This window comes from Mytilus trossulus, chromosome 9 (genome assembly GCF_036588685.1).
Source record: "Mytilus trossulus isolate FHL-02 chromosome 9, PNRI_Mtr1.1.1.hap1, whole genome shotgun sequence".
NCBI classification, from domain to species: domain Eukaryota; kingdom Metazoa; phylum Mollusca; class Bivalvia; order Mytilida; family Mytilidae; genus Mytilus; species Mytilus trossulus.
Window position 1 is genome coordinate 51,717,204 of NC_086381.1, and position 13,592 is coordinate 51,730,795.

Sequence of the window (13,592 nt, forward strand, 5' to 3'; positions counted from 1 at the left end):
AAATCATGGGCAAGGGGTCTAGCGACAAAAAATGTCCCACAGCAGGTCATGACAGAGCCTTTGGGCCATTATCGGAGAAGGGATAGAAGAAAAGGGGTAGCAGTTCCTAATTCAGTCATCCCTTTTGAACCCCATGTCTTAATACACTTACTACTAGTTCCCAACCTTCATACTTTTTGTTTGCCTCATCACCAATTTTATTTTATCTAAGAGTAAAACAGTGATTTCATAGCATTACATAATGTGTGTATTACAGTATGTAAAGTTCGAGCAGTGTGAATTCATAGGTGACAGGGGTCATACAACCGTAACAGGAACACACTGTCTCATTTTTGATTTAAAAAAAATCACACTGATATGATAATAGATTTTATCCAAAACAGTATTTCTAATGCACTGGGGGGCAAAATAAAAAATGTGTGTTTATCATCTTGTGCAGTTATATAGTAATATAAACAAATATTTCAATAAATACTTTTTACATCCGATCAGAAGATAGTGGAAATACGTGATCAGGGATTGCATGATGAAGTTAAAAATAATAAATATTCCACTTCACACGTATTTGATTTTTATCGAGTAAAATCGATAATCTGCAAAGATATTAGCATACTATGCAGATTTTAACAACTGCATCTTACATGTTTTCTTCTTCGGACGCCATCTTGGAACTCGAGGGATCGTGGTCCAGCGGTGGGTTGAAGAGAGTTAGTCGATGACGTCACTCGAGTGCGTACTCTATGCGTTTAATTTTCACTCGAGTTACTCCGGTACTTACCCTAGTAGATAAATAAACTCGCCCCCTATTTCCCGATATGGTCAGGTAAAATTGCTATTTCATTAACACCTGTTACAAGGGGTACAATCAAAATCACGTGATGGATATACACACACCGGAAGGAACAATCGAGCAGACCGCTTGAAAGGTAAGTAGTCGTATTTACTTGTTTATATCAATAAAATTTAATAAATAAGGTAGTGCACCGAATGTCGGATACTATCTAGTTTTGAAAAACACAATTATCCTTGCTGGAAAGCGTCCACTTAATGCTAACACTTCGACACAGTTCCAAAAGTTCACCAGATAACTGTGTCGAAGTGTTTGCAATAACTGCACGCTTTCTATCAAAAACAATGGTGTATTCTAAAACTACATACTATCCGACATTCGGTGTGCCAACTTATTAATCAAAATTTAATTGATAAAACAAGAAAATGCAACTACTAACCTTTCAGACGGCGAGTTCGACTGTAACTTCCGGTGTGTGTATATCCATCACGTGATTTTGATTGTACCCCTTGTGTTATCAAATCTTGATTCATCCAGTTAGTTAAAAAGGTCATGACCCTTAAATCATCCAATGATCTTTTGAGATCACCAGCAACCACACGTTGATTAAATTTTTTTATACAATGGGTTGGGAAAGGGATAAATTTCAATAGAATTAGAGAAATATATATCAGTGTATATAAAGTGCGAATCCAGCTAGTTCATTTTTACTGTTATATGCGGGTATGTCTATTGTAGAATAAAGGATCATGGGAAAACTGTATTTGTTAACGTTTTAAAAATATCAAGTTAAAGGATTTTAAGTTAAGTTTTAACATAATTTCATTGTGATATGTCTTTATAATATACAAACATAGCATCAAGTTCAAATAAGTGTTATAAAAGCATCATATTAATATAGCATATCAATTATTGAAAGCGATCCATTTTAACTATAGATGCGATGAATTATCACTGTTAGTGCAGTCATTATTAATGTAGAATTTTCAAAGATGCGCGGAATTTTTATTGTAGAATTATGTGATAAATACACTTGCAACAAATGAAAAAAAAATTAGTTGATGACTTTAGGATTTATGATATATGTATTTTCAAATTGAAATACAAACTCCTCATTCATTCTTCATCAAATATATAGCTTTTCAAACTTGTAACAAAAGCGATTCTCAAAATGTCATATTGTATTATTCAGATTACGTTTCTCCTTGATTTTAACTTATATAGGGAATCACTGGAGCGTGACATCAGCGGGCCCTCTTAGGCAGTCAGTGGGCCCCTACTTATGCAAAATTCTAGATCCGCGAATGGATACTACCGCAGAGGTAAAACCAAGCACATTTGGGTTATTGTACACGAAATGCATGCTACAATTCATTTTTGTTGATTTTAGACACTTTGGAACTCTATGTGGGCTATTTCATCTTCGCTAGCCAAGGGTTACGATCCACTCCCGCTCTCTTCGCGAAGAGAGCGGGAGTGGATCGTAACCCTTGGCTAGCGAAGATGGGGCTATTTTAGCAACTAGGCAAAAAATCCCCAAACTAGATACACGGTTAGATTCAGCATGTCAACGAATTCCAAATATCTACTAGTATATTAAAGGACTTTTGTCTATAAATTTGGACCCCGCAAAATTGAAAAAGGGACCAAAAAAAAATAAAAAATGCATGCATCGGATACATTTGTTATTGAAGGCATGACTGTAACAATTGGATGAATATACAAAAATATCTTATTCTGGGGTCTCATTGGGGGGGTTCTGATCCCGGATCCAGCTTACTGTTTTGGCAGATTCCCGTATTCCGCTTATTGTTTTGTCAGATTCCCGTATCCCGCTAATACTATGCAGTTCTAAATTTTTCTAATTATCCGTGTCCCGCTAGACTTCATTTCCCGTTTTTCACTACACAATCATTTGACTTTCAACTGTCACGCTTGCAAAAAATCGGCAATCCGGCGTGACGCTTATACCCAAATGCGACCCACTATTTTACTCTTTTTTGATTCATATTAAGCCCATTATAAATATATTAAAAAAGTAGCGTGGATTTTTATCCCTTTTTATCCCGTCTCGTTTCGTTTTTTATCCATATATAGATGTCGTATGTGACAATGAGACAACTCTCCATCCGAGTAACAATTTATAAAAGAAGACCATTATACGTCAAAATACGGTCTTCAACATAGAGTCTTGGCTCACACCGAACAGCAAGTTATAAAGGGCTCCAGTGTAAAACCTTTTAAACGGGAAAAACAAAGGTGCAATCTATATCAAGATGAACGTAATTAGTGGTGAAGTGTTAAGGAAATGGATAAAAAAATAAGTATAAAGATTCCTATACGCTTTATAAGAAACTAAATGGAATACATTTGAAATAAATGTTATTTCTCTTGAATTTATTAGAGTGTTTTAAAACCAAACTTTCCTCCGTAAGTTAAATTTTATCAAATCTTTCTCTTACTTTATCTATTGTTTGAGCAAGTCGGCTAATTAAAGGCTTTACAGCTAATTTCCTAATGCATGTAACGCAAAACTTTGGTTGGCTTGCTTGCTTTGTTTGTATAATTGTTTATACAAATTTTGTAAATAAGATAGACATTTTAAAACAATATGAATAGGTATAGTTTAACCTGTATTTTTAATATTTGAATTAAATTGGGTGTTATCATAACTATTATCCAATAAAAAAAAGCAAGCAAATCAACTTAAGTCTTGCTCTACATGCTTAAAGAAATGAGCTGTAATAGATACAAAAAAAATATACAGTAAAAATGCACCGCATATACAATACTAATGATTCGCTCCACAGTGAAAATGAAAGAATAGTATCATTATTCGACAGTAAACATGACTAGCATTTAATTTACGAAATCATCATAGTGGAATTTAGTTAAATATGAAGAAACTGAATGACAAAACATATTCTACGTTATACAACTTTAATAATTGTATTAAAATGAATATTTTTTACAGCAACAACATCTTACCTGTTAGTTATAAAGCACCTGCACGATCTGTTCGTGAAATGTCCTTAATATTCACCTATTTTGGTATATATTTCACAGCTGGATGGCTTTAGGCGCGATAAAAACCCGCTCGCATCTCTTACTTTGTTTTATTAGTATTATGTTTTTCTGAACATATACATTTTAACTAATTTTCTTCATTTTCTTAAAAAAATAAAAAAAGTTCGTTTGTTTATTTATCATTCTACATTAGACATTTATGGCATATACAGTAAAAATGATATTTTAGGATCCGCACTTTACATACACTGTATATATGGATTTATTTTCTGGCGACGACGGTTTCGGGTCCGTCTCCATAGTCAACAATTGTTAAGTTTTCTTCATCAGTTAGTTTGAAATGAACTGCTTGTGTTAGATTCTTAATAATTTACATTATAATCGGTATATCAGTTTCAGTTATTTCAAAGCCGTGTCCCTGTGCCATTGTCCAGTGACTTTCAATCAAATAACAATGTTCAATGTTAAGTTATAATAAGAACTACTCACAACAGACAATATATGTTATTAAGTTACATTTCTGTTTATATATCTCAGTTTGTCAACCATTTCGAGGTCCTGCCAACTAGTTGATCCAGCTACTCCAAATTGATTAACAATGATGCTGTCCATCAGCTGATCTTTTTTCTGAACTTTATGCAGAAAGGAAGTCATATTTCTGTGTGAACAGTATTTTTACGACCGCAAAAATTAAAAAAAAAATTGGTATCACTTCGTCGTCTTCGTCAGCGTCGTCCGAAGACAGATGGTTTTCCGGATAATAACTTGAGTAGAAGTAAATCAATAAAATTTTATTACAATGTTTTTGTAAACACAAAAGGTAGGTTTGGATTGATTTTGGGGGTCTTGGTCCCAAAGGTTTATGAATTAGGGGCCCAAATGGTCCCAAAGGTTTAGGAATTAGGGGCCCAAATTGTCCCAAATGTTTAAGAATTAGGAACCCAAAGGGGCTCAAAACAAACATTTATCTAGTGTCAGGACAATAAGTTGTGTATAAGTAATTCAATTGCTCTAAAATTGGACCACAATGTTCAATACCATAAGTAAAAGTATGTACGTATACTTTTTTCTGATTCTAAATTCTATAATTTATTCATATTTAGATCCAGGAAGCAATTCTCCCGACATATTTTCCGTATGCAAAGTGACCTCAGTGTGACCCATCTCGTAAAAATCCGGTGATCACAATACGCATGGATGTCCTTAAAATAAATTATTATACCTCAGTATGTTTTTTCTATATAAAAAATAATGAAATAGTTATTTCATTCCACAGGCCATTTGCCAGTCAATAGTTTCAAAGACTATTACCCCGGTTAATAGTTTCACAATCATCTTTCCCGTACTTTTTCATGCTTGTTTTTCATTGGACAATAATGATGTCATTGACTACTCTGCTTGGTTACGTATGCTTGGCAACGTCAAACTCTTGATATTGTAAACGGTGGAATCTGCTTGTGTTGATTGTAATTTCACTAACAAGAAGTTATTTTATAAAAGAGAAAGAAAATCTTCGCAGTACTTTTTGTAAGAACTAAAATATAGTACCTTATTCATAATATGGGGTTTGCTCTCCTTATATTAAAAGTGAATTTGCGTTTGGTGTACACGAGAATTTATTATAAGCACGGATATTTTAAGTTTTTCTAGTCTTGATTGAAATTAATGAAATATTTTCAAATATAATACGAATTATAAAAAAAAAGTATAGTTCATCATGTGCATGTAATCTTATGTGACATTTTTCTTTTCTTTCAGATGATATATATGCACTTTTAGAAAATTAGTCATTTGGTATATAAAAACATGTAATGGCTGTGTTGTTCAGAATAATAAAACACCTAATGACTGGTTGTGCGGGTAATACCAAGTTTGTTGTCCCTTCGCATACCAACTATTGGTCTCGGCTTTGCCTCGAGCAATAGTTGGTATCTCAGGGACAACAAACTTGCTATTACCCTCACACCTAGTCAATAGGTGTATACTATTATCTGAATTTACATGTTAAACACGTGCTCAATTACCGTGTTTTTTTGTTGATTTTTAGCTAACCTGGCCCGAAGGGCCAAGTGAGCTTTTCTCATAACTTGGCGACCGTCGTCCGTCGTCCGTCGTCGTCGTCGTTAACTTTTACAAAAATCTTCTCCTCTGAAACTACTGGGCCAAATTAAACCAAACTTGCCCACAATCATCATTGGGGTATCTAGTTTAAAAAATGTGTGGCGTGACCCGCCAAACCATCCAAGATGGCCGCCATGGCTAAAAATAGAACATAGGGGTAAAATGCAGTTTTTGGCTTATAACTCAAAAACCAAAGCATTTAGGGCAAATCTGACATGGGGTAAAATTGTTTATTAGGTTAAGATCTATCTGCCCTGAAATTTTCAGATGAATCAGAGAACCCGTTGTTGAATTGGTAATTTTAAGGAAATTTTGCTGTTTTTGGTTATTATATTGAATATAATAATAGATAGAGATATACTGTAAACAGCAATAATGTTCAGCAAAGTAAGATTTACAAATAAGTCAACATGACCAAAATGGTCAATTGACCCCTTTAGGAGTTATTGCCCTTTAAAGTCAATTTTTAACCAATTTTTCGTAAATTTTATATATCTTTTACAAAAATCTTCTCTGAAAATGCAGGGCCAAATAAATCCAAACTTGGCCACAATCATCTCTGGGGTATTTTGTTTAAAAAATGTGTGGCGTGACCCGCCAAACTAACCAAGATGGCTGCCATGGCTAAAAATAGAGAATAGGGGTAAAACGCAGTTTTTGGCTTATAACTCAAAAACCAAAGCAATTAGAGCAAATCTGACCGGGGTGAAATTGTTATCAGGTGAAGATCTATTTGCCCTGAAATTTTCAGATGAATCAGAGAACCCGTTGTTGGGTTGCTGCACCTGAATTTGTAATTTTAAGGAAATTTTGCTGTTTTTGGTTATTATCTTGAATATTATTATAGATAGAGATAAACTGTAAACAGCAATAATGTTCAGCAAAGTAAGATTTACAAATAAGTCAACATGACCAAAATGGTAATTGACCCCCTAAGGAGTTATTGTCCTTTATAGTCAATTTTAAACAATTGTTATAAAATTTGTAAATTTTACTACATAACATTTTCCACAAAAACTACTGGGCCAAGTTCATTATAGATAGTGATAATTGTAAGCAGCAAGAATGTTCAGTAAAGTAAGATGTACAAACATATCACCATCACCAAAACACAATTTTGTCATGAATCCATCTGCTTCCTTTGTTTAATATTCACAAAGACCAAGGTAAGCGACACAGGCTCTTTAGAGCCTCTAGTTTGTCGATTGTTGACAAACAGATGACAATCGTTAAACATCGGCTTCAAAACACGAACTTTAGTTACCTGCCATATTTTCACAACAACACTGACCAATTGAAAAAAAAACTGACGGTTATACGAAATTTACACGAAAAAAATGATAAATTCGTGCACAGAAGACTAAGTTTATGATGTTTGTATGCATTGGTTCAAGAATTGGAAGAACATTTTTTCCACCGGTCATTAGTTTCTTATGACTTTAAAAGCAAAACAAAATAAGTTCATTAGACCACATTAATTCTGTGTCCGAAATCTATGCTGTGTCAACTAGTTAATCACAATCCAAATTCAGAGCTGTTTCCAGCTTGAATGTTGTGTCCATATTGCCCCAACTGTTCAGGGTTCGACCTCTGCGATCGTATAAAGCTGCGCCCTGCGGAGCATCTGGTTTTTTTTTTCTAAATAGGTGCAATTTGGTTACTGTCACGGTATTTGTATTTATCACTTTAGTTTAGATCAGTTTTAGATCATGCTTTATTAAAATGTGTGCATCTATGAGTATTTATACCCCACGCAACGAGTTGCGGAGGGTATAATGTTTTTGACCAGTCCGTCCGTCAGTCCGTACGTCCGTCCGTCAGTCCTGTTTCTTGTCATCGCAACTCCTCTCAAACCACTCAACAGAATTTCACGAAACCTTTTCAGTTAATAAGGACATACTATGTAGTTGTGCATATCGACGGGAAATTGCGATTCAATTTTTTTTCTAGGAGTTACGCCCCTTTGAACTCATTTACTTAAATGTACTACTGCAACAGTTTGTCATCGCAACTCCTCTGAAACTACTCAACAGAATTTCACGAAACCTTTTCAGTTAATAAGGACATACTATATAGTTGTGCATATCGACGGGAAATTGCGATTCAATTTTTTTCTAGGAGTTACGCCCCTTGAACTTATTTACTTTAATATAATACTGCAACAGTTTGTCATCGCAACTCCTCTGAAACTACTCAACAGAATTTCATGAAACCTTTTCAGATAATAAGGACATACTATGTAGATGTGCATATCGACAGGAGATTACGATTCAATTTTTTTTCTAGGAGTTGCACCTGTTTAAACTTATTTGCTTTAAGGTACTACTTCCACGGTTTGTCATCTTAACTCCTCTCAAACCACACAACAGAATTTCATGAAACTTTGTAGATAATAAGGACATACTACGTAGATGTGCATTTCGACAACAAATTTTGATTCATTTTTTTTTCACGAAACCTTTTCAGATAATAAGGACATACTATGTAGTTGTGCATATCGACGGGAAATTGCGATTCAATTTTTATTCCAGGAGTTACGCCCCTTTGAACTTATTTGCTTCAATGTACTTCTGCAACAGTTTGTCATCTCAACTCCTCTGAAACCACACAACAGAATTTCATGTAATTTTGTTAACATACTATGCATGTAGATGTGGATATTGACAGGAAATTATTATTCAATATTTTTTCTTATACAATTTTTTTCCTTACACTTATTTAATTTCTCCAATGACAATGTGGCGACGTGGGGTATGTGAGCGTGCTCACTAAGGTTCTTTAATTATAAAAGGGAAGATGTGGTATGATTGCCAATGAGACAACTATCCACAAAGACCAAAATGACACAGATATTAACAACTATAGGTCACCGTACGGCCTTCAACAATGATTTAATGGTTTTGAAAAAAAGAGTTTTGTCTGAGCATTTAAACCCTCTCAGTGGCGGATCCAGGGATTTTCATAAGTGGGGGCCCACTGACTGACCTAAGAGGAGGCCGCCCCAGTCACGCTTCAGTGATTTCCTATATAAGCAACCAAATTTTTTCCCTAAATCCGCCTCTGCCTTTGTCATAACATTTCGTGTTGAAAATAAGTAAGACGTATATTTGCCGTCAAATGCGCTATATGCATTGTATATCGATATAATAATAAGAGGTGTGGTATGAATACCAATGAGACCAGAAGACCTTATGACGTAGATGTTAAAACAACTTTATTTAACTGAATAACGATTGTAAAATGATTCAAACGACATAACTAACGACGGCCTGTTCTATGTAAAACACGGTAAACAAAAACAAATATAATCAACAGCAACAAACGACAAACAATAAATTACATGTTCCTGACTTTGGACTGGCACATACAGAATTTCCAGAATAGAGCGTGTTTTTAAATATTTATTTGAGGATTATTTCTTCTTTCTTATCAATGTTTTCAGTCTTTTGCACCATATTTCTGCGAATGTTTTTCGACAAAATGACTTCTATGATTGTATATTTGTTTTATTAAGATCAACGAATCCAGTGTTCCATACACGAATGGCATGTGTACACAACACAAAAACATTGTATCTTGTCATGAACATTCAAATAAACATTATAATTATTATGTTACAGATATTCTCCAAATTATGGAGATTTCTTCCAAAGCGGATGTGGGAAGTACCAAAGAAGCCGAAATCTTTGATGTTTTAAATGCTGTGTAAGTTTATCTGAAAAGAAATAATAACAAAGAAATCTAAAAGTTGGCTCAAATCTGGCCTGGTCATCTTCAACAACGATTTCAAAAATCGTTTTTCGATTCGATTTTTTTATATGACCGCGTTTCGTATAAGACTATCAGTGGCAGATCCAGAAATTTTTCTAAAAGGGGGGGCGGGGCGATGACTGACCTAAGGGGAGGGCCGCTCCCGACATGCTTCAATGGTTCCCTATATAATCAACCCACGAAAGGGGCCCCGGGCCCCCAGCCCCTATCCCCTGGATCCGCCTATGCTTATCGTGTCGTCATCGTCGTTCGAAGACATATTTGGTTTCTAGACAATTACTTAACATTTGTTAGCTTGAATAAATGGATCTCTATCAAATTTCACCAGAAAGTTCAATACAACAAAATGAATATTTGGATTGATTTTGGGGGTTATGGTTTAGGAATAAGGGAAAACAAAACTTGTGTTTAAGGGTATGGATCTCAATGAAATTGTCATACAAGGTTCTATACCACAAAGGGAAGGTTCGGATTGAGTTTGGGGGTACTTATAAAAAAGGTCAAGAACTGAGGGCAAAAAAGAGACCAAAATAAGCCTTTTTAGGCAATGAAATGCAATCAAAACTGTAAAGGACTGAACTGACTTGATATCTAAATGTTCCAAGGCTCGTTTGAATTGTTTTACATTGTCTAATCAGGGCCTTTTATAGCTGACTATGCGGTATGGGCTTTGCTCATTGTTGAAGGCCGTACGGTGACCTATAGTTGTTAATGTATGTGTCATTTTGGACTTTTGTGGATAGCTGCCATGGCAATCATACCAAATCTTCTTTTTTTATATTATCAATACCTTTTTTGATACAGAAAATACAGTCCATTGATCCTAACATTCTATCCAACCTATCCATTAAAATTTCCAAAAATTATCAATGTAAAATATGCTCAGATATTCAAGGCAAAAAATAATGTTACACTTGTCAAGTTAATTACATTACTTTAGCAAGGTGCAGGAATCTAATATCTGTTCTAAAAAAAAGAATGATATCATTGTTAAAATATTCTTTAAAAAATTTTGAGTTACCTTCCTTTGTCTATAATTGCTGTTAAATTTACTTCAACCAAAGCAATAATTTATTTTACTTCTCACTGATAAATTGAAGCAATGTTTCAGTTTTGGTTGTGTCACTTTAACTGTTCTAGAGTTATGACCCTTTTACAAATGAAAAAATGCTTAAATTTGAGTTTCCGTTTTCTTACTTAAATTTGCTCAAACAAATGTTATGAAACTTATACACAATGCTTATTAACCACAAAATACAGATCAACTTTGAGTTTTGTTTGTTTCATTTTAATTGTTCTAGAGTGATGCCCCTTTACACATGAAAAAAATGCGGAATTTTGGGTTTTCATTCTTTTACTTTAGTTTGCTTAAATCAAATGTTATGGGGGTTCGTGTTGTTTATTCTTTAGTTTTATATGTTGTGTCATATGTACTATTGTTTTTCTGTTTGTCTTTTTCATTTTTAGCCATGGCGTTGTCAGTTTATTTTAGATTTACGAGTTTGACTGTCCCTTTGGTATCTTTCGTCCCTCTTTTATACACAATGCTTACTACCACAAAATACAGATCAAGTTTAAAGTATGGGTTTGTCACTTTAACCGTTCTAGAGTTTTTCCCCTTTACAAATAGAAAAATGCTCAATATTTAGTTTTCGTTATCTTTTTGGATAGCCTAAACCAACTCTTATAAAACTTAAATACAGATCAAGGTGAAATTTTGTGGTGTCACTATTACTGTTCAAGAGTTATGCTCCTTTACAAATGGAAAAATTGCCGAATTTTTCGTTTGTGTTTTCTTACTTAAGTTTGCCACAGCCAAATGTTTTAAAACGTATACACAATACTTTTTACCGTAAGACACATATCAAGTACAAATTTGAGTAGCGTCACTTTTACCGTTCAAGACTTATGTCCCTTCATAGATTTATGTGATATGTAAGACGGGGAATCATCTGTGTCGCATGGACACATTCTCCATTTATTTCATTTTCATTTTATAAGAAAGTTATATATGTCATTATGATAATCAATCATCTTTTTAACATTTTTTTTTAATATTAATAGAGAGTACTGCCTACCTTGTAAAGAGCAAGACAATGAAAAACAAGCAGAGTTTTGGTGTACCGACTGTCCTGAGTTATTATGTGAGAACTGCTATGGTCATCATAAAGTTCTAAAAGCAACCCGAAACCATAAAATGCTTAGCATAATCGATTACCACATGATAGGGAAAAGTATAGCGGAATTCGAATTCTACTGCCAGGTACACCCAGCAAAGGGGATTAAGTTTTACTGCGTTACTCATAATACGCCTTGTTGTAATATATGCAAAGAAGAGACACATGGTATAAAATGCAATGTGCAGTTAAAAGATGACATTTTGAAAATAACAGATGTCAGAGGAGATATGAACGCGATGGTTGAAGCAATGACGAAAATGGTTGAAAATATGCAAACAGAGATGCTTAAGGATCGCTGGAATGTCTCAGATTTGGAAAAGCAAAAGACTGTGTTTTATGATGAAATGAAAAACGGTAGACAACTAGTAGAAAACTTCCTTGACAAGTGTGAAAACGATGAAAAAGAAAAGTTTGAATTAGCCTTCTCTGCCGCCAAAGAAACGCTGTGTGACAATAAAAGGAAAATAAAACACAAACTTAATGTTGTACAGAAGAGGACAGAAACCACAGAAAAGATAAAAGAATCCGAATTCTCTGAGTTTAAAATGTTTCTCATTAAAACTAAATTTTATACAAACTATTTAGATGACCAAATGCAAATTGAAAGTCTCCTTACAGGAATGAAAGATGTTCTTGTTGTTGCCCGACCAACTTATGATTTGAATCACCAGACGAAACAAATAACCATCAGAAATGGATTTGAAGCGGAAAGTGTTGGTCAAAGTCATGTCGGTAAAAAGCAACCCGAGTTTGACGATATTGAGTTCAGTTCATCGACAGTAGAAGCAGAAGATGGTATTGTAGAAGAAAATGTCCAACCAGAGAGAGATATTCCATTAGATGGTGTCAAACTTACCTTCGACAACATGTTCCCTGTCAAATCTAACATATACCAGCTAAAGGAACATTTCTTTATTGAACGTCGTAATAAAGATATTAGTGTAAAATGCATAAGATTTCTCTCAAGTGATAAAATAGTTCTCACAGAAGATTCCGATTCCAGAATTCTTGTTTATAAGACAAATGGGTATAAGATAGGTGAGGTTGATTTTGAAGAGGATCCAGATGAAATTGCTGTCATTGACGAAACGCAGGTTGCTGTTTCTGTTAAGAAGAAAGTTATTTTTGTAGATACTGCTGAATTAGAGACTAAGATAGAGAAAAACCTCCGTGATTATATTTCAGGCCTTTCTTATGCAAATCAAAAAATATTTGCATGTTTACAACATAAAGGTGTTCTTATAATGGGACTTTCCGGAAAAGTAATTCGAACGATTCCATTTATTAAAGGAAGATTGTATATTTGTACAACAATTGACGAAATTATTTATTCTGTCAAATACGGAAAATCAAACATGTTCCAATGCTATGATATTAACAGAAACAAGAAAGAAATGTACTCTTTCAATCGTACGTTCAATGTTAATGGAATAACATGCGACATAGACGGGAATATATATCTTGCCATCGGTGGATCAGAAATTATCAAGGTTGATGCTACTACACGATTAATTTCAACTCTTTTTACGTCAAAGGAAGATTTGAAAAATCCTTATAACATTGATTGTTGTGAAAACGGAAATAGACTTTTAACAATTGACAATGGAAAAGAAGTAAAAATTTTCCAGACACTGAACAGTTAAAAGCACTAATTCGGTGGTCAACTAATGCTATCAAAATCATTAAATAGATATTAAGATAAA

General features: G+C 34.1%; 1 protein-coding gene across 3 annotated transcripts in view; it reads left to right on the forward strand.

The window, feature by feature from the left end:
• Positions 1 to 13,592, forward strand: part of LOC134683084 (uncharacterized) — a 29,958-nt gene extending 16,366 nt beyond the window's left edge. Inside the window, exons 1-3 of one of the 3 annotated variants that reach the window (XM_063542146.1) lie at positions 5,222 to 5,344; positions 9,559 to 9,643; positions 11,774 to 13,592. In XM_063542146.1, coding sequence (XP_063398216.1) covers positions 9,573 to 9,643; positions 11,774 to 13,532 — 1,830 coding nt within the window. In that variant the 5' untranslated portion in view covers positions 5,222 to 5,344; positions 9,559 to 9,572 and the 3' untranslated portion in view covers positions 13,533 to 13,592. Of the gene's footprint in view, positions 1 to 5,221; positions 5,345 to 9,558; positions 9,644 to 11,773 lie in introns of those variants that run through there. The other 2 variants (XM_063542145.1, XM_063542147.1) reach the window with 2 other exon arrangements.